General features: G+C 40.5%; 1 protein-coding gene across 1 annotated transcript in view; it reads left to right on the top strand.

The window, feature by feature from the left end:
- The window catches only part of SLC35F4 (solute carrier family 35 member F4), a 31,997-nt gene extending 21,682 nt beyond the window's left edge, over window positions 1-10,315 (top strand). Inside the window, exons 4-7 of the mRNA XM_015473213.3 lie at window positions 260-385; window positions 2,482-2,674; window positions 5,476-5,565; window positions 9,874-10,315. Coding sequence (XP_015328699.2) covers window positions 260-385; window positions 2,482-2,674; window positions 5,476-5,565; window positions 9,874-10,115 — 651 coding nt within the window. The 3' untranslated portion in view covers window positions 10,116-10,315. The remainder of the gene's footprint in view (window positions 1-259; window positions 386-2,481; window positions 2,675-5,475; window positions 5,566-9,873) is intronic.
- Window positions 10,316-21,905: the final 11,590 nt, after the last annotated feature.

The raw sequence follows: 21,905 nt of genomic DNA, 5'->3' as shown, positions 1-21,905 counted from the left end.
GAAGCGGAGCTTAAAAATTAAACTAAAATTACTAGTCCTTAATTAGAATATGTGAGCAGCTTTTATATTCTCTGCCTGGATGTCTCATGAGTATATAGATTTCTTTCTAACACTGACCCTCCTACATTTAAACAGTGATGTACAAGAGGTAATTGGGTTTGAGGAAGCATGTAGCAACTCCCATGGGTTTTTCAAATGCTTGCTCTGGGATATGGAGGCATCAATGTAAACATTTTTTTCTTTGCATTCTTTGTGACAGATAGTCGCTGCAATAATGGCAATCACTGGCATCGTGATGATGGCGTATGCAGATAACTTCCATGCCGATTCCATCATAGGAGTGGCATTTGCAGTGGGCTCAGCCTCAACATCTGCACTGTATAAGGTATTTCGTGTACTTTCTTATGTGCCTATTATCTTTGTAGCTTATATTTTTATAAAGTAATAAGTAATATTTTATAAAGAAAGGACAAAGAAAATCTTGGCTAGCAAAAAAAAAAGACAGTTTAAATAATAATAATAAGTACCAATTATTGAGTACTTGCTACAGGCTGTATACTTGCCAGAATTTTCACCTGTTAACATACCTTTATGAGGCATAGGTACTTATTCCCACTCTGCAGATGAGGAAACTGAGACTTTGAAAGATTAGGTAACTTGTCCAATAACTTCCAACCAGGAAGTGATAGAGACAAGATTTAAACTCGGACTGGTCAACTCCAAGGGCTCCCCTGGTGGCCATGACTCCACCCCTCCCAAATCGCCAACCAGTTGTAGCACGAGCTGAGAAAGACTTCTCTATGTTTAACTACCTTCGGTCATTATTTTAACTACAATGAGGTGTTAAAAATCCTAAACCAACTATCACTCGAGAGTTTATTTGCTACATACTAACCCCAAGCTATGTTATTAGCTAGATGAAGAGCCTCTTTCCCTCTCTGATGCACACGCTGGGTCTAACTATGTCCTCACAGTTCTTTCTCCCCTGGAGCTACCTGTCATCAGTGAAAGCTCTATTCAGAGTCGCTGCCCCTGACTTCAGAAGCAAGAACTAAGAAAGCAGATCTAAAAGGTTATTCACCAACGTGCCGCTTTCCAGAGCCAACTTTCTGGATGTTGTGACTGTTCCACTTTCACCTTTCATGGTGTTTCAAGGAGAAAATCTTCTTTGAAAGGCAGAAAATGCCCTCTGCATCCCTCCCAGATTCCTGTTCTGCTTATTCACCAACTCTGCGGCTCAGAGGACGTTGTGTCTGTTTCCATATTGACATTTCCTGGGCCACTGATTCTCTGACAAGCTTGACAAGTGTTCACTCAGTCACCATTAGTGTTTAACTTGCCCCCAGCTGAGACTCCACTGAGATGTCTAATGTGAGCAAAGACCACCAGCATGTGCTCAAGTTCTAAGTCTCCCAAGAGAAAAAACAATATGTTTAGTTGAAAGTAAAAGAAATACCTGGATTTGCTGTATGCCTGGAATGTCTCTTTTATATAGAGAATTCTCCTGACCACATTACAGATGTATTCATTCTGGTAGCTGTAATATTTGCTGACACACACAGCATCATATATACACCACAGAAAAGATATATTCTGTGCTACATTGTTTGAGGATTAATAAAGGAAGCAGAGGGGTTAAGAAACCAAGAAATATGGACTAGAGACCTGTCTCCTCCCAAACTAAATGTATGATTTAGGTTAGCTATTTACATGTCTTTGTCATCTTTCTCTATACACAGATTTATAATCCAGAAAAGAAAAACATCTTTAAAATCTGGAGAATAAATACAGACCTTGTGAAAATATTTTAAACTCAGAGAGAAAAGTGCTTATAAATCCAAGGCATCACTATTGAAAACGAGAGTCACTCAGTCCTGTCCTACTCTTTGCAATCCCGTGGACTATACAGTCCATGGAATTCTCCAGGCCAGAATACTGGAGTGGGTAGTCTTTCCCTTTTCCAAGGAATCTTCCCAACTCAGGGATCAAACCCAGGTCTCATGCATTGCAGGCAGATTCTTTGCCAGCTGAGCCACAAGGGAAGCTATTACTTCTCTCAATAACATGACGACAGGTTTTCTCTGTCCAATTTAGTTTTCAGTAATTATCAAAATAAGGATGAAATTAACCCCATTCTCGAAGGAAAGAACTAATGGCATCTCAAAGCTAAATGCTTCTGGGCTGGTCTGCACTCTTCTTTATCATCTACCCTATACCTGTAACTGACGGTGGGTTTTTCCCAGTTACAGTATCCCTGTGGCATACCAAGTGGGATTTATTTTATGACAATTTCTGTTTTACATAAAGGCTAGAGTGTATTTGAATTCCTTAGCTCAGCAGCCCATTTAGTGTCATGGAAATGCTGGGATAAAATGACATAGAGCATAAGTTCTGGGCCAGTTAGCTCATGATGTAGACTTGCCTTTCTGATCCAACAACAGTCCCTGACCGAGTGGCTAACAAGTTCCTTTCCTGTTCTAGGTTTTGTTTAAGATGTTTCTTGGAAGTGCTAACTTTGGTGAGGCAGCACACTTTGTCTCCACGTTGGGTTTCTTCAATTTAATCTTCATCTCCTTCACCCCAATCATCCTGTATTTCACCAAGGTGGAGCACTGGTCCTCATTTGCAGCTCTGCCATGGGGCTGTCTCTGCGGGATGGCAGGGCTCTGGCTGGGTGAGTGGCCAAGTCTTGCCTTCCATTTCCTATGTCACTTGTCCTTTCCTTGGAGAGTTAAATTGTCATAACAGAAGCATTCCCTTCTTAGATGCCTATCAAAGATAGACATCCCTGTCTTCTATTTCCCAAACTCACCAAAGGTTGGGCAATGGCACCCCACTCCAGTACTTTTGCCTGGAAAATCCTGTGGATGGAGGAGCAGTCCATGGCGTCGCTAGAGTCAGACACGACTGAGTGACTTCACTTTCACTTTTCACTTTCATGCATTGGAGAAGGAAATGGCAACCCACTCCAGTGTTCTTGCTTGGAGAATCCCAGGGACGAGGAAGCCTGGTGGGCTGCCGTCTATGGGGTTGCACAGAGTCGGACACGACTGACGCGACTTAGCAGCAGCAGCAGCAATGGTTATAAAGTTCTTTGCAGGCTATTGCTTGATTAGGTCAGAGCAGTCCAACTGGCATGTCCATGGGTTAAGGGCTGCCCCACCTGGCCCATCCCCAGTGCACGGAGTTCTCTCTGTGTTAAGGTTGCCCTGAGACAAAATGAGGAGACAGCCTCTCTCCTGACTGTGTTACACACCCCAGGGTTTTATAGTCTTCAGTGCTTCTGCTCTCAAGTTTTTTTTTTTGCTACCTTCTCTTCTCCATAGGAATCAGATGATCTAGTCAGAGCCAGGCTGGGACACAGATCTGAGAGGTGAACAGTAGACAGTACTCTGTCCTGCCCCCACCCGATCACCTAGAACTATAGTTTTAATTTGCTTAGGTTCACCTGGCCTCGCTCCTGCCTTTGGTTTGGCCTGTCTTCAGGGAGTGCCTTAGTCCACATGCAGATTGGATCCATCCATTTACCTGATGTGTCTCAGGCAGGGCCCCGGGCTACAGATAACATATTGAACTATATATTCTTGTCCTTAGATTGTCAAAAGAGCTTGTAAGGGTTCTATGGAAAGTGCTAAGGAAAAGCAGTTACCCATTTTGATGAAGCTCAGTGAGAAAAGCTCAGTTCTCAACCAAAGACCAATACTTCTATCAATCTGCTAAAATACTCAGTCCAGCCAACAGAATGACAGTTGGGGACCTTAGCAGAGTCTATGCTATGCTTATTAAATTTCTGATTTATTAGGACTGGTTGTATTTGACTCCCCACATCTGAGGAGAGAGTTGAGATGCTGGAATATCCATTCCCATTGCATCTGTGTCTGAAAGAAGGAGTAGTTATTGATATTAACTTACAAAGGTCTTTGGCCTTGATTGCTACTGCTATTGTATGAAAATGATGAACAAGCCCAAGTCTTGTGGAAATCCAACCCATTGTCTCTAACAAGCACGAGGAACTCCAGATACCTAAATTTTGGAGCTTAACTAAAGCAAGAATTATAGAAAGCAGTAGAAGAATAAACACTGTCCTAACTGTAAAGGTTCTAGAACCATCTTTGGTTTTATAGAGAAATGGGCAAATGATTTGGGGTCATTTCCATAGAGATCTTTCCTGAATTGAGGACTTTTCATAGTTGTTATTTTTCATAGTTGTCATATTTCTCTAACCCCCAAAACAAACATTGGCTTGAAATCTATTAAAATAATGCTATATAATTTATAAATGTTTTTCTTTTTGAAAACAAGTACTTTTGATCACTGTTGGGTATGTGATTACTTGAATAACTTTATATTTAGTTTAAAGTGTCCAAAGATACAAATTAAAGGATATCAAGTTATACCTTCAGGTTTTTCTGTGGACCTGCCTTAAGGCTGCTGCTGCTGCTGCTGCTGCTAAGTCGCTTCAGTCTTGTCCGACTCTGTGTGACCCCATAGACGGCAGGCCATCAGGCACCTTAAGGTTGTCTGTATATAAAATCAGGATGTGGAAAAGCTCCCTGGTGTTCAGTGAATTATATGTACCTCTGTTGGTTCATGTGATGCACACCCCTAAAGAGAGGGACTAAAACAGCACAGGCCATCCTTGGACAGATCTTCTGTTAGGCAGTAACACTAGGACCTTTTAGTTATCCAGGAACATGGCATGATACAGCAAACTAGCAAGGGAGAAAGCCCCAGTCAGTCCTTAGCTCTCAACCTCTGGCTCAACTTTATAGTGCTAACAAGCAGTGTAGTGAACACATTATTTCACCTCTTTGCATGGCTCCCTACCCCTTTTGTGAGCCAACTGGTAAGAAATGAGGCAGCTAGTGTGGCAGAAGAGGAACAAGGAACATGACTTTTTCAGGTATGATACATATGAATCCATCTCCAAAATTAGAGGATTAATTGACCAATGTTACTCATTTGAAAAGACCCTGATGCTGGGAAAGATTGAGGGCAGGAGGAGAAGGGGATGACAGAGGATGAGACAGTTGGATGGCATTGCTGACTTGATGGACATGAGTCTGGTAACTGGAGTTGGTGATGGACATGGAGGCCTGGCATGCTGCGGTTCATGGGGTCGCAAAGAGTCGGACACGACTGAGCGACTGAACTGAACTGAACAGATAACTTAGAAGGCATGTTTAGCATAGACATTGATTCTTTTATGTTAAAAGAAGGAAAGAGACCAGCATCTCAGTTCCCCTTTATCCTATATGTGTGTGTTAGTCACTCAGTCATGTCCAACTGTTTGCAACCCAATAGACTGTAGCCCACCAGGTTCCTCTGTCCATGAAATTCTTGAGGCAAGAATACTGGAGTGGGTTGCCATTCCCTTCTCCAAGGGATCTTCCTGACCTAGGGATCAAACCCGGGGCTTCTGCATTGCTGGCAGGTTCTTTACCACCTGAGCCACCATCCTCCTCTATTTGACAGCCTTCAACATCCTGGTGAATGTTGGTGTGGTGCTGACATACCCAATCCTCATCTCCATCGGGACAGTGCTCAGCGTTCCTGGAAATGCAGGTACTGTACAAACTGAAATGTGCACAGGAAGTTCCCTGCTTGTGTTTGTTTTACACCCGGAGTTATTTCTTCAAGTAATTGTGAATTGTGTCCCTTGCCTGGGAACATGTTTTTAAATATCTTGAAGGTGGCAGACAACAGAATAACTGTGCAGCAGATTTAAAAATTGCAGCTACAAACACTGTTTTTACGTGGTCGTGCTTTTAGAATTAAATACCAAATGTATCATTTGGGTTTCATGTACTCTCCCTGACAACCTAATTTTGTGGTATTTTTAGAGGAAGTCCTATGGAAACAAAAGGCATCCCAGCACAGGACTCTTATGTCAACGTCACTAATGAAAGTGTAGGGAACGTACAGGGTGTTGGCTCCCCATCAGACTGCCCATGGGGAGCTGTGAAAGCTCCTCCCGGGGACATAGCAGATGGCCCTCTGGAATAGAGACAGGAAAAAAGCAATCTGACTGACTTCAGGGACAAGGGGAAAAGCTGTTTTTCCAGGAAAATCTTTCTAGTGAAAACTGTCAGTGGAACAAATAATGAAAGTGAATTATCTGGATGACTATATAGTCCTTCTAATTTTAAAATTCTATGTTTCCAAGTCTTTGATAGCCCTCTTTCTTTGTCCCAGGATAATCAGCAAATGTTTATTGAACACTTACTATGTGATCAGGATTATAGAAGAGACTGGGGCGTAGGGGGAGAAAAGATAGTATTGGTCCCATAATAAACTTTCACTGAATACTACAGTATTCAGACAGTATGATACTGGCACAAAAACAGAAGTATAGGTCAATGGAACAGAATAGAAAGCTGAGAGATAAACCCACCTACAGTCACCTAGTCTATGACAAAGAAGGCAAGAATATACAATGGAAAAAACAGTCTCTTCAATAAGTGGTGCTGGGAAAGCTAGACAACTACATGTAAAAGAATGAAATTAGAACACTCATTAACATCATACAAAAATAAACTTAAAATGGATCAAAGACCTAAATGTAAGACTAGACACTATAAAACTCTTAGGGGAAAACATAGGCAGAACACTCTTTGACATAAATCACAGCAAGATCTTTTTTGACCTATCTCCTAAAGTAATGAAAAGAAAAACAAAAATAAATAGACCTTATTGAACTTAAAAGCTTTTGCACAGCAAGAGAAATCATAAACAAGATGAAAAGACAACCCTCAGAATAGGAGAAAATATTTGCCAATGAAGCAACTGGCAAGGGATTAATCTCCAAGATATATAAACAGCTCATGTGGCTCAATTCCCTAAAAACAAACAACCCGATCAAAAAATGGGTAGAAGACCTAAATAGATATTTCTCCAAAGAAGACATTACAGATGGCTAAGAGACACATGAAAAGATGCTCAACATCACTAATTATTACAGAAATCCAAATCAAAACTAAAATGAGGCATCACCTCACACTGGTCAGAATGGGCATCATCAAAAAATCTATAAACAAATCCTGGAGAGGACGCGGAGAAAAGGGAATCCTCCTACACTATCAGTTGGAATGTAGACTGACACAGCCACTATAGAGAACAATATGGAGGCGCCCTAAAAACAGTGACCCAGCAATCCCACTCCTGGGCATATAGCCAAAGAAAACTGTAATTACAGAAGATACATGCATGCCTGTGTTCATGACAGTGGTATATAGAACCGCCAGGACAGGAATGGATAAAGAATATTTGGCACATACATATACTGGAATATTACTCAGCCATAAAAAGGAATGAAATAGTGCCGTTTGCAGAGATGTAAATGGACCTAGAGACTGTCATACAGAGTGAAGTCAGAAAGAAAAAAAACAAATATCATATATTAATGCATATGCATATATGTGGAATCTAGGAAAATGGTACAGATGAATCTATTTGCAAAGCAGAAATAGACACACAAATATAGAGAACAAATGTATGTACACCAAAGGGGGAAGTAGGGTGGGATGAATTGGGAGATTGGGATTAACACATACACTGCTAAGTGCTGCTAAGTCGCTTCAGTCGTGTCCGACTCTGTGCGACCCCATAGACGGCAGCCCACCAGGCTCCCCCGTCCCTGGAATTCTCCAGGCAAGAACACTGGAGGGGGTTGCCATTTCCTTCTCCATGCATGAAAGTGGAAAGTGAAAGTGAAGTCGCTCAGTTGTGTCTGACCCTTAGCAATCCCATGGACTGCAGCCCACCAGGCTCCTCCGTCCATGGGATTTTCCAGGCAAGAGTACTGGAGTGGGGTGCCATTGCCTTCTCTGAAACATATACACTATTATGTATAAAATAGATAACTAATGAGAACCTTCTGTACAGCACAGGGAACTCTACTTAATGCTCTGTGCTGAAGAAGAGGCGATATATGTATACATATAGCTAATTCACTTTTCTGTACAACAGAAACTAACACAATATTCTAAAACAACTAAACTCCGAAAAATAGGAGTGCTATGAGAAAAAAGGACTTCCCTGGTGGCTCAGACAGTAAAGCGTCTGCCTACAATGCTGGAGACCCGGGTTCAATCCCTGGGTCAGGAAGATCTCCTGGAGAAGGAAATGGCACCCTACTCCAGTATTCTTGCCTGGAAAATCCCATGGATGGAGGAACCTGGTAGACTACAGTCCATGGGGTTGCAAAGAGTCGGACACGACTGAGCAACTTCACTTTCTATGAGAAAAAAACAACTTACACTGAATATGGAAAACAAGACTGACTATATTAAATAACTTAGAGATCCACAAAGTAACTTATCATTAAATGCTAAATTGTGTAAAAGACTCCAAGGACTATAAGATATTTAGAGGAAAATATCAGGGAGGAGTGGGGTTGTCAAGGAATTCCATTCATTCATCCATTGATTCATTCATTTAATAAATAATTTCTGAGTACTTAGTATATGCTACCAACTGTGCTAACACTGATGATAAATCCTGAGTAAGACATGGTCCCTGCCCTCAGGATCATGTGATATAGAAGGGAGATAAAAGGAACTCAGTAATTACAATGTAGAGAGAGAAAGACTTTGACAAAGATATGTACTGAATGCTCTGAAAGCACACAGGAGGGGCACTGAAGGAAGCTTCTTGCAAGAAGAATAAAAGGAGGAATTTAACAGAGGGTTTAGCTGGATGAAGTGCATACAAGGAGGAAAGAACATTTCATACAAAGAGAAGAGCATGTATATGATTCTACTACTGATACATGCCTCCCAAAACTGAAAACAAGGACTCAAAAATATTCCTGTATGAGATGTTCACCACAGCACTATTCACAAAAGCCAATTGTGGAAACACCCAGATGTCCATCAAGAGATGAATCAATACACAAATTGTGATACAATGGGATATTATTCAGCCTTAAAAAGGAAGGAAGCACTAACACATGCTACGATGTGGCTGAACCTCAAAAACATTATGTGAATCAAAAGAAACCAGACATAAAATGTCGTATAGTGTATGTTCCAATTTATAAGAAATATCTAGAATAGATAAATCGGTAGACACACAGCAGACTGGTGGTTTCCAGATTTTTGGGGTGGCGGTAGGAGACTGGGGAGTAACTGCTTAATGGGTATGGGGTTTTATTTTGAAATGATGAAAACGTTTTACACCAGATGGAGAAGCTGGTACAAAATGCTATACAAATGAATGTACAAAATGCTAGTAAACTCACTTGAAAGTGGTTAATTTTAATTTGCATGAGTTTCACTGCAACTAAAAATTTTAAAAAGACTAGCATTTGCAAAGACCTAGACATTAATAATCTTGGTTCATTTAAAAAATCTTCAGTGGGCCAGTGAAACTGGAGAAGTATGAAGGAATACAGAGGAAAGATATTAAGAAACAAAACTGCATGTATACACTGCCATATTTAAAACAGATAATCAACAAGGACCGACTATTACAGCGCAGGGAACTCTGCTTGATATTCTGTAATAACCTAAATGGGACAAGAATTTGAAAAAGAATAGATACATGGATATGTGTGACTAAATCACCTTACTGTACACCTGAAACACTGTTAATCAACTGTGCTCCAATATAAAATAAAATTATTTTTTAAAATTGCAGAGGCTATTCAATCAGATGGTATTTGCCTGGCGGAGTGAGTATGATTTAGAGAAAAGAAATGGAAAGCAGATGTAGAGAGCCATGTCAATAACGACATAGAAAAAGGAAAGATAAGCTTGTGAGAACAAGAGAGACTTTTGGAAATCTCCTAGAAGTAGCACTGATTTGGGTCACTTGTTTTCAGAGGAGCTTAGAAACCGTCATAGGCTGACTGACTTGCTGTTGCTCCCCTAGCTGTGGATCTCCTGAAGCAGGAGGTAATATTCAATGTCGTCCGCCTGGCTGCTACCATCATCATCTGCATTGGGTTTCTGCTGATGCTGTTGCCTGAGGAGTGGGACGAAATTACCCTGAGATTCATCAACAGCCTGAAGGAAAAGAAGAGTGAGGAGCACGTGGATGACATCACTGATTCCAGTGTCCACCTGCGAAGCAGAAGCAGGGCCAATGGGACTGTGTCCATACCACTGGCTTAAGGAGGGACACATTTTGAATGCACGTGTATGTATATTCTGTGAATATAATAAAATTTTCTCACTACCTGTACACTCAAATGACAGTATTAACTCTGCATTTGGATAAATCATGTGTGAAATAATGCCAACATAAAAGTTTACATTTATATGCTTATCAAGGAACTGGTGTAAATAGTCATAATAAATTTTTTATTAAAACATATTCATCCTAGTTCTATTACTTCTGGCTTTTTTTTTTTTTGGTGGGGGGGAGGGATTTTCACCCTAATTCACAGAATTCCCTGAAAATATGAGATTCTTTTCAATATAGCAGTATATGCATGACCATCCCAAACTCTGCTATATTTAAAGGGATAACCAACAGGGATCTATTGCATAGCACATGGAAATCTGCTCAGTGTTGTGTGGCAGCCTGGATGGGAGGTGGGGCTGGGGGAGAGCCATGTGCATGTGTTAGTCACTTAGTCGTGTCCAACTTTTGCAGCCCCATACACTGGGGCCTACCAGGTTCCTCTATCCATGGACTTCTTTAGGCAAGAACATTGGAGTGGGTAGCCTTCCCTTCTCCAGGGGATCTTCCCAACCCAGGGATTGAACTCGGGTCTCCTGCACTGCAGGCATATTCTTTACCCTCTGAGCCACCAGGGAAGCCTGAAGGGGAGAATGGAGACATGTCTGTGTATGTCTGAGTCCCTTCCCTGTTCACCTGAAACTACCCATTGTTAATCAGCTGTACCCCAACACAAAATAAAAAGCTCAAAATAAATAAATAAAGATAACATTCATTCCTATTAGAAAAAAAAATGAGATTCTATTAAATTATGGGCTCGTCATGACCTTTTTCTCACCTGGAACTGAGACCTTTTCATTCAGTCAGAAAAAACTGCATACTTTTATATATATTTAAGGCCAATAAGAGCCTTTAATTTGAAATCTAGAAAGTAATGAAATACCAATAGAGCATCTTCCAAATGCAAGAACTCCTAGGAACTAATAGAGCTACTAGGAACAATGAAAATCTGAGGGTGCAGAAGTCTCCTCTAGACTTTCAACAAGCTTTCAGGAGCACCAAGCATAAAAGAAGTCACAAATGTCTCTAATATGAGCTAGACATTTGAAAATGGTACAGTGGTTATGGAGAAGACGTCTATTACGAGCCATCTCTAAATCTTTCACCGGTTTTAGACTTGTCTACGTTTGCTCTTACTTGTTCAACTCCAAGTCACTCTTCAGCCCACCTTCTGCCCCCATCATTCCCCTGGTGAAGTGCATTCACCAAAGTCACCAATGACCTTTTTCCTGCAAAACCATAACAACCCTGTTCAACTCCAATTACATTGTCCTCTGGGTAGCATTTGACATGATGACCACTCCTTTTTCCTACCATATTCTCTTCACCTAGATCCCCTTCTAGGTGAAGGAGATCTCCTGGTTCTCTTTCTGCCTGACTGGCTTCTCCTCTGGACTCCTCTTCCTAGGCTGGTCTCATCACTGTGAGTGTTCAGTCCTTGTCCTTCTTAGCATATCATTCCACACTCTCTTCCTCAGAGATCTCATTTGTTTCCATGGCTTTCAATTCATCCATGTGGTGATAGCTTTATAATATTTGTCTCCAGCCCAGATTTGTCTCCTGAGGGTCAGATCTGACTATCTAAATGCTTCCTGCAAGCTCACTTGGATGCCTCATTGTTCATTTTGCATTCAAGGACATAGTTGAATTTATCATCTCTCCTCCTCAGTTCTACCCCTTCTTCTTTCTTGTTTCCTGTCTAGGTCAATGGTACCATCATTCCCTGGCTGCCCAAGCCAGAGATCAAACTTCACATCTGCCTTCCTCAACCCTCCAGATCTAAACCATTAAGTCCTACTGATTGTTTTCCTTAATATTTCCTGAATCCATGCACTTCTCTATTATGCTACCTATCTAGGAGCCTATCATCTCTTTCCCTGATGAATGAAATATGCTTTTTACTGGTCTAATTCTCAGTGTTGCCTCTCTCTAAGCCTTTTTGTGCCCTGCAGAATGACTTTTCTAATATATAAACTTGATCACTCTACTTCCCTATATATAATACTTCAGTGGCATCTCATTGTCCTCGGAGTAAGGTCCAAACATCTTTGCAGGTCATTCAAAGTTCATCACTGATTGGCCCCTGCCTGCCTATAGAGAAGCACCATCCAGTAGAACTTTCTATGATGATGGAACTAGTTCAGATCTGCACTGTTCAACACTGTCCACAACTGACTATTGATCTCTTTAAATATGGCTAAGGCAATTGAGGAACTGCATTTCTAATTTTATTTACTTTTAATTAATTTTAAGTTAATGTTAATTAGCCACATGTTTCTCTTGGCTACCATATTGGACAGCATAGTTTCTACCACACCACCCTCTGTGGCCCTCTGAAATCTCTATGCTTTAAAGCAACCTTCCTTTTTATAGTTTTTTGGAGTTGGTGATGGACAGGGAGGCCTGGCGTGCTGTGATTCATGGGGTCGCAAAGAGCCGGACACGACTGAATGACTAAACTGAACTGAATCAAGACATATTCTCTTTCTTATAATTTCTTTTCCTCTCTCATCATCTGAATAACCCTTACCTAGGTTTCATGGTGCTTCCCTGATAGCTCAGTTGGTAAAGAACATTCCTGTAATGCAGGAGACCCCGGTTCAATTCCTGGGTCAGGAAGATGCCCTGGAGAAGTGATAGGCTACCCACTCCAGTATTCTTGGGCTTCTGTTGTGGCTCAGCTGGTAAAGAATCTACCTGCAATGTGGCAGATCCAGGTTTGATCCCTGGGTTGGGAAGATCCCCTGGAGAAGGGGCTTCATTACATGATTTCTTCCTATTTTCATGGAAGATCTTTTCTCATCCCCCAAACTAAACAGTGTGGCTTTCATAGACACTTCTGCTTACCCCATTATAGCACTGGTCGCTCTCTGTGGTTACTGTCAGTCTACACATCTGAGTTCCCAGTAGCCCAAGAGTTCCTTGAAGGACTTATGTGACATTCACCATTGGGTTTTGCCTGGCAGTTACAGATACACAGTAAATGAACGAATGGGCTGCTTTACCCTGGAGATATGGCCCTTCCCTGAACTTTATTAGATGAGTCTCAGTTAAGGACAGACATTCTCATAGACCAACAGAAGGCACTTCTTCCCTAAGAGGCTGAGTAGTTTAGCGCACCTAGAAATTTAAGATAATCTACACTTTCTGGCATCTGTTTTAGAATTCTTTTTTTTTTCCAAGTTGCTCCAACAGTGTAGGTTAAAGGGTCATGGGCAAGAAAAAGGAACTTGGGTTATCACACTTGCTGACTTAGTATGATAGTCAGTAAAAACCTCACCATTTTTTCATTTCTCTGTCATTTTTTGAAAAGGCAATGACAACCTCTGGGCACTGATAGATGACATGATATTAAAACAATAATCATGACATACTTCAAGCTGCATGAAAAATGATAGAAAATAAATGAAGTATTTTATCAGTAAATATGAATTAATTCATTATCTAAGTAGAGTCGGTTTTAACTATTTAAATGTCATAATAGTACAAACATTGCTGTTGCCTTGTTTTTAAATTGCTGTTAAATAGCAGTAATCACTGACTAACCCACTCCAGCACCTTCCCATTGCTTAGCATGGCATTTAAAGTTGCATTTTGACATCTTTAAGGAATGAGTTGTTTTTCTCTTTTTGATAATTCATTTTGAAAAATGGAATCAGCTGCCCTGGAAAGCCCAAATTCAACCTATAACTGATCAGTGTAATTAGCTTAGTCATATTACGAAAACACTTCCATATGGTATTCATTCATTTATTCATTAAAACATTATTAAATTCTACTTCTTGCTGTGAAGTAGGGCATTATGTCAGATTATCACCCACTGGCCTCTCCCTGCCTCTAGAGCAGCGCTGTCTGATAGAACTTTCTGTGCTTGTAGAAATGTCCTCTCTCTGCACTGTGGGGAAAAGGACACAAAATGAATAGAAAATGGTCCCTGCTTCCAGAAGTTTCAACCACTAAGTTATTACCATGGCAATTACAGTGAAAGTTTTAGTCATTCAGTCCAATTCGACTCTTTGTGATCCCAGGGACTGTAGCCTGCCAGGCTCCTCTGTCCATGGGATTCTCCAGGTAAGAATACTGGAGTGGATTGCATTCCTTTCTCCAGGGGATCTTCCCGACCCAGGGATTGAACACAGGTCTCCCACTGTGCAGGCAGATTTTTATTGTCTGAGCCATAAACAATCTGAGGCAATTAAAACAACCACAATTACAACTCAGACATTTATTTAAGTCATTTTGGGAATGTGAGATATTCCCTTTAACTCAGCTAAAGTATTCATAAATAAAGTGAAAGTGAAAGTCACTCAGTCATGTCCGACTCTTTGCGACCCCATGGACTATACAGTCCATGGAATTCTCCAGGCCAGAATACTGGAGCTGGTAGGCTTGCCCTTCTCCAGGGGGTCTTCCCAACCCAGGGATCGAACCATGGTCTCCCACATTGCAGGCGGATTCTTTACCAGCTGAGCCACAAGGGATTCATAAATAAAAGATAATACCTTTCCTTCCTACCTCCCATGGTCATTGTGAGTCAGAAGAGATAATGCATTTTAGTCGCTAAACAAACACAGGTGGGCCCCTATGTCCTTATGAGGTGACTTCCATGAGCCAGGTTCACTTTGGTTTAGAGGATACTGACAAAGTCCCTGTCCTCATGGTGGAAGTACTTAACTGAGGTTCCTATTATCCTGTCTCTTATTCAAACTTGGTTCCTCCCCAAAGTCCAGGAGGCAATGGCTCCTATGGGGATTGGACTAGATGGGCAGCACAGGGATTAAGAGCACCCCTGTTGTAGCCCCAGTTCTGAACTTCTAAGACATGGACTTTAGCTAATTACCAACATCTCTCTGCTCCTTGATTTCATGTTCAGTACAATGAGGATATTAATACTGATCATTTGAGGTTGTTGAGTATATTCAATAAAAACACACTGCCAGACAATCCAGAAGTAGCTACTGTTAGGATTTCCTCTGTTTACTCCCTCCAGGTCCTTTTTCAAAGCACTTATCCACAGCACTATGCCAAGCAGTCACAGAGCCTGGTGCCAAGCAGGGGATTTTACCCAAAATAAACCAGAGACAAAAGAAGTTTGGCATGAGGAACATGCGGAAGAAGCCAAAAAGGGGGTGCCATTCTCCTTGGTTGGCTCCTCTCAGCACTCTGCATCACAGCATTCTTGCCCAGCCAGTGGAACTAATTGCCTGACAAAAAGACAGACGGGCAACTTGGGCTTTGAAATTAAAATCACTTCAACCACGTCCTGAGTGCTTCACAAACAAATTATAGGCAAATTGATTTTGCTCATCCAGGCTTTGCATGCCTGTTAATTTTGTGCAGGCACTTTGTCAAGATCCACCAGAGGACAAATGATTTGGAGAAGGACACCACCAGTGATAGCGAACAGTATAACCAGCCAAGCATTTGAGTGTTTGGTATTTAAGTACAAATCCTTTTTCTTATCAATAAACCCTTGTCACAAGGACAAAGAACACTAGCACAGGCAATGCTAGTTTATCTGGCAGGCTAAGAAGTCTCCATTAATTCTAATTCATTTTGCATCTCCCACCCTCATAGATAGCAACTGGAGGCAAAGTAAGAACAGGAGGTGATGGTGTGCAGGTGCTAGCGCCAAGAACACAGAAAGAGCAGACACCCTGCGTTTCAAAGCTCTGATTAGCCAGGTCTTCCCACATGTGCCACAAAGGCAGAAATTGCTTTGTCATTGTTTGCAAGAGGCAGGAACCCAGGTCCTTTGGAAACTTGAGGGATCTTAAGAGCAAGAAATCTAACCTGAGCTCCAAAGATGGGCTTCAGGGGTTTGTTCCCAAAAGCCTTGACAGAGTTTTCAAAATGTGAACTTAGCTGCTTTATTCTGGAGGAATCAATCCAGAGAATTTAGAAGCACTAAATCCACGATTGTTTGATATACTAGCTACTAGTCACGTGTGGCTGTTGAGATACGGCTGGTCCAAATTGAGATGTGCAGTGTCAAATGCACTACAGTTTGAAGACTTGGGATGAAAAGAGAAAATAGGCTATCTCATTAATAGCTCTATATTCATTCCATATTGAAATGAGAGTATTTTGGATATGTTGAGTTAAATAAAAAATACTATCGGGACTTCCCTGGTGGTCCAGCGGCTAAGACTCTGCATTCCCAATGCAGGGGACCTCTGTTCAATTCCTGGTCAGGGAACTATATCCCACATGCCAAAACTAAAGATCTCACATGCCTCAACCAAAGCAGAAGATCCCATGTGCCACAACCAAGACTTGGCTCAGCCAAATAAATAAATAATAAATAAAATACTTTAAAAAGAAAGAAAAATTTTAAATATACATTATAAAATTCATTTCACTCATTTCTTTTCACTCTTTTAATGTACCTACTAGAAATCTTAAAATTGTACATAAGGCTTGTATTCGTGGCTCACATTTTATTTCTATTAGGCAGAAATTCTCTAAAAGGTTAAATATAACTTGCTTAGAGGGATCAAGAAGGAAATTTAGGAGAAAATAGCTTTGGAAAGAAACAATTATTTGGTGAGCTTCTGTCAGTCAAGACAAAATAGACTTGAGTGTTTTTCACGTCATGCAAGTTCAAACTGCCAGCAATGAGCAGAGAGAGACAGAAGCAAGGGCAACAGCTTGAAATTGCAGTCAACTGGAAGACTTTGTAAAGAACTGGAAGAACAGCTGGGTTGAAACCAGCAAGGAAACTCCATTTGATACTAGTTTTTACTGGTGCAGAAGTGACAGAAACTACTTTGAATTCTAGAGAGTCAGAAGATACTAATGACAAACATATTAACAGTAAAAAGGAAGAAGGTATTCTGGAAAAGACTACTTTGACTTTTAGATATTGTTATCAACTTGCAGAAAAGAAACCTGATTACATTATTTTTTTTTACATAAAATAATGATTTATTTTATGAAGTTAAAGATTAGTTACTATTAAGTATATTTTACTTATAAGATATTTCATTATTTTTAACATCTTTATTAAGGTATATTTGATTCACAATGCTGTGTTAGTGTTAGGTAGGTAGAATAGGGAAAAGGAGTCAAAATGGCAGTGGCTAAAAGACAAGGAAGGTCAAAGGAAGGTCCGAGGATCAGAGTGAAGACTTCAGGCAGAACAAACAGCACTCCTGGCTAAGCCCAATTTGCATAGGGCAGGCCCAGGTGGAGGGAAAAACATATAAGAGGAGGAGCCATAGCGCTTTCTCATACGGTGTCTCACTCCCTCTCCCACGTGCGTGCACTCTCTCTCTCTCTCTGTCTCTCTCTCTCTCCCTCCCTCCCTGCGCGCTCCTGCACTCTCTTCTTCAAGTCTTTGGGTTGGCATGCCCTCCCACATCGAGGATGGATTCTCCTTTCTAAATAAAATGGAGCTGTAACACTGATTTGCCTAAGAGCTGTAGCACCGTTTGTCCAAGACTCCAGAGCTGTGTCGCGCCAAGGGCTTTAATGTCCGTCGCTCCAAATCTTTGTTGTGATGAGACAAAGAACTGAGGAACATACACTCGCGTGACAGTTTCAAGTGTACAGCAAAGTGAATCTGTTATACAAATATATAGATCCATTCTAGATTCTCTTCCCATATAGGCTTCTACAGAGTATTGCGTAGAGTTCCCTATGCTATATAGTAGGTCCGTATTAGTTATCATTTCAGATTGCATTCTTTAGAAGGTAACAATAGAGCTGCCTGCTTTTTTGACACTTGTAAAGAGCAAGTAATCAAAGTGAAAATCAGGAATTCATTAAACAGTTCCTGATACAAATCATAAGATCAGGACAGATTTGACCTATAGGTCATATCAGTCAATCAAACCAGTCAATCCTAAAGGAAATCAGTCTTGAATATTCATTGGAAAGACTGATGATGAAACTCCAATACTTTGGCCAACTGATGCAAAGAACTGACTCACCAGAAAAAAACCCTGATGCTGGGAAATATTGGAGGAGGAGAAGAAAGGGATGACAGAGGATGAGATGGTTGGATGGCATCACGGACTCAATGGACATGAGTTTGAGCAAACTCCAGGAACTGGTAATGGACAAGGAAGCCTGGCATGCTGCAGTCCATGGGGTCGCAAAGAGTCAGACACGACTGAGTGACTTAACTGACTGATAGGCCATAACTCTGATCAATATTTAAGAGATACTTTCCAAGATAGGGTGGTTTCCAGGAACAGGAGATTCAGCTAGCCATCAAGAAACCTCATATGGCAGCATCTCCTAGAAGTCACCAATGTTTGGAGACTCATCCTCTGCATAGTGGACTCAGAAACTAAGTCTTGTCGATGCTCTAAAGACTAGCCCATTCATTCTCAAATGGTGATGCTTCTAGAGCAGCAGTGCACCTGAGACCTTGGTAGCAACATACATTCTTGTGCCTTATCACAGATCCAGTGGAGCAGAATCTCTGGGAGAATGGCCCAGGAATCTATATTTAATAAGTCCTGCTTGAAATTAACCAAGTACATGCTCAATGATGTTGGTGATTCCAATGCATGCTCAAGTTTAAGAACTCCTAGACTAATAACCACAGTACTACAAACCAAATGTATTCACTAATAATCATAAATTGAACTGTCATATGGAAAAAAATTCTCACATTAGTAACACTAGTTCTATCTTTCCCTAAGAGGCAAATCTATCTGAGATGCTTGTGCATTCATGAAAAGATTGCTTGGTTAGGCTGAAATCAAAGCAAAGAGATTCAGGTGTATGATTCAAACTCTTCCCTTTTGTTTTGTATTTCCATTTCAACTCCCCCTCCTTTGTAAAGATGGGTTCATCTCTGCTGGACAAGAGCATGTGGTGAGCAGAAGAATCTGAGGAACTGACTGCTACAATGGCTCCTACTCAAGCCAGTTACACAGCCCACTCGTAGGATGTGTTCTACCAAGTCACAGGATGAAGTCCCTTTTGGGTAATAATATTAACAAGCAGACATCATATATTGGCAACACTTGATTTACAGATACTGGCTATGACCAAAACAGTCAATGCAGGTACACACGGTACCCACAAGTGTCCAGCAGATAGACCATCCTCTCTAAGAGTTTATTCTTTGTTACACAAATCTTTTCTAAACTCCTTTTCCCTCAAGGGAAAAGCTAACAAGTCTGAAGTTAATCTTCCCTTATATATGGATTTTCTTGTTATAATTAGGGGTTCAATTTACCTAGGAAACTGAAAGTGATGCACTGAAATCCAACCTTTGCTAAGACCTCTGCTCTACTTTCATCAGTGTCCTTGTTTATCTGACCATTAAAGTCCCCAAAAGGCAGAAACAGGTTCTCTCCATCTTCTGTATCTTTTTGGTTATGTGATTTATCTGCCATAACAGCCAATTTTTCCATCCTTTACATTTGTAATTGCATTACTTAATCTTCATGTTAAAATACTTCCAATTTTCATCATCTTTCAGAAAGCCTTCTACAGAATCTAACTTTGACCTGTAATTTTTAAACTTCACCTATATTTTTACTTTTAATAATTCTAGTTCTACCCTAAAGGACAGAACTACATCATCATCATCATTATGTAGTTGCTCAGTCGTGTCTGACTCTTTGTGACCCCATGGACTGTAGCCCACCAGGCTCCTCTGTCCATTGGATTCTCCAGGGAAGAATACTGGAGTGGGTTGCCATTCCCTTCTCCAGAGGATCTTCCCAAACCAGGGATGGAACCCAGGTCTCCCACATTGCAGGCAGATTTTTTACCATCTGAGCCACCAGGGAAGCCCAGTTCTATCAGCTAAAGCAGTCCAATTCCCTCCTTTTACATAAAAATTTCCCCTTTCCTTCAGAAACACCTACACATGATCCTGTATCACCAATCAGTGCTAAATGGACACTGCAATGTTCTGTTTCATGCAGATCCCTACTTCTAGTTGATTGGTTTTCTTATCTTAGAAATGTTAATTTCTTTTTTTTTTTCATTTCACATGTGATAATTTACATGTTTCAATGCCATTCTCCCATATCATCCTGCCCTTGCCCTCTCCCACAGAGTCCAAAAGACTGTTCTATACATCTGCTATATTTGAGCTGGACTCAAGCTCTTCCTATTCCTGGCCTTAAAAGAGTGCTATTCAAGATATCATTGCTATTACCTAATTTTAATAATGGTGTTAACTTTTATCATTTAACTTTTAGTTTTCCAAGAGCCTCTCTGGCACATCTATGTCTCTCCTCTTCATCCTTATCTTCTTTCTTTAGATGTATGGTAAAATACAAGTCCACATTCATAATATTGATCCTGTGGTCCTACAGGTTCCAAAGTATCTTCCGAATCATCAATAAAAACTGTTCAAAAATAGCTTTCTGAGTTTATTTGAATGGACTATAATTCTTAGAGCACTGGCAGTCCATCTCTCCTAAATGAGAACCATATATTACCAGGAATATTCATTTAATGAAAACAATACATTCATGAACCATAAAAATGACAGCTTATATTGTAATTATAGAATATATCATGTGATGCCAAGATTCAGTCATCTATTTTGTCATATATTTATATCATCTGTTGACAATTAAGTAATTAAAATCTTACGGAACCAGGTACTTTAAGAAAGATTTGTGAGCTTTTGAAAACAGAGACTCTGTCCTACTATCTTTGTGTGCCTGGAAATAGCTCACAATAGGCACTCAGTAAGGAAGAAGGAAAGAATCTCAGTCCTGCCAAGACAAAGATTTATCCATTTAATGACAAACCCACAGCCAATGGTGAAAAACTGAAAACCTTCCTGATAAATTCTGAAAAAAGACAAAGATGCCCACTCTCACCACTTCTATTCAGCATAGTATTGGACGTCTTAGCCACCACAGCAGTCACACAAGAGATGCAAATAAAAGGTATCAAAATTTGGAAGGGAAGAGGTAAAACTGTCCCTATTTGCAGATAACATGACACTCTATATCAAAACCCTAAAGGTTCCACACAAAAACTATTAGAACTAATAAATGAATTCAACAAGTAGAAGGATACAAGGTTAGTATACAGAAATCTGCTGCATTTATTTACACTAACAATGAAATGTCAGAAAAAGAAAGTTTAAAAATATCTCTTTTACAATCATGTCAAAAAATGAAATACCTATGGGACTTCACTGGTGGTCCAGTGGCTAAGAGTCTACCCTCCCAATGCAGGGGGCCAGGGTTCGATCCCTGGTCAGGAAACTAGATCCCACATGCCACAACTAAGAGTTTGCATGCCATGACTAAGCAACTAAGAGCTGCAACAGCTAACGAAATATTTTTAAAAATATAAATAAAATACCTATGAATAAACCTAACCATGAGTTGAAAGCCTTATACACTGAAAACTATAAAATGCTGACAAAGGAAATTGAAGATGATTCCAAGAAATGGAAAGATAGCCCACACTCTTGGATTGGAAGAAATGGCTATACTACCTAAAGTAATCTACAGATTTAATGCAATCTATCAAATTACCCATGATATTCTTTACAAAAGTAGAACAAATAACCCTAAAATTTATATGGGACCACAGAAGACCCAGAAATTCTGGGGAAAAAAGCTGGAGGCATAACCCTCCCAGACTTCAGACAATACTACAAAGCCACAGTAATCAAAATAATATAGTCTTGGCACAAAAACATACATACAGATCAATGCAATAGAATAGAGCACCTAGAAACAAACCCACACACCTATGGACAATTAATCTTTAACACAGGA

The sequence above is a fragment of the Bos taurus genome, chromosome 10, assembly GCF_002263795.3.
Source record: "Bos taurus isolate L1 Dominette 01449 registration number 42190680 breed Hereford chromosome 10, ARS-UCD2.0, whole genome shotgun sequence".
Lineage (NCBI taxonomy): Eukaryota > Metazoa > Chordata > Mammalia > Artiodactyla > Bovidae > Bos > Bos taurus.
This window is presented reverse-complemented; position numbering and strand designations above follow the sequence as displayed.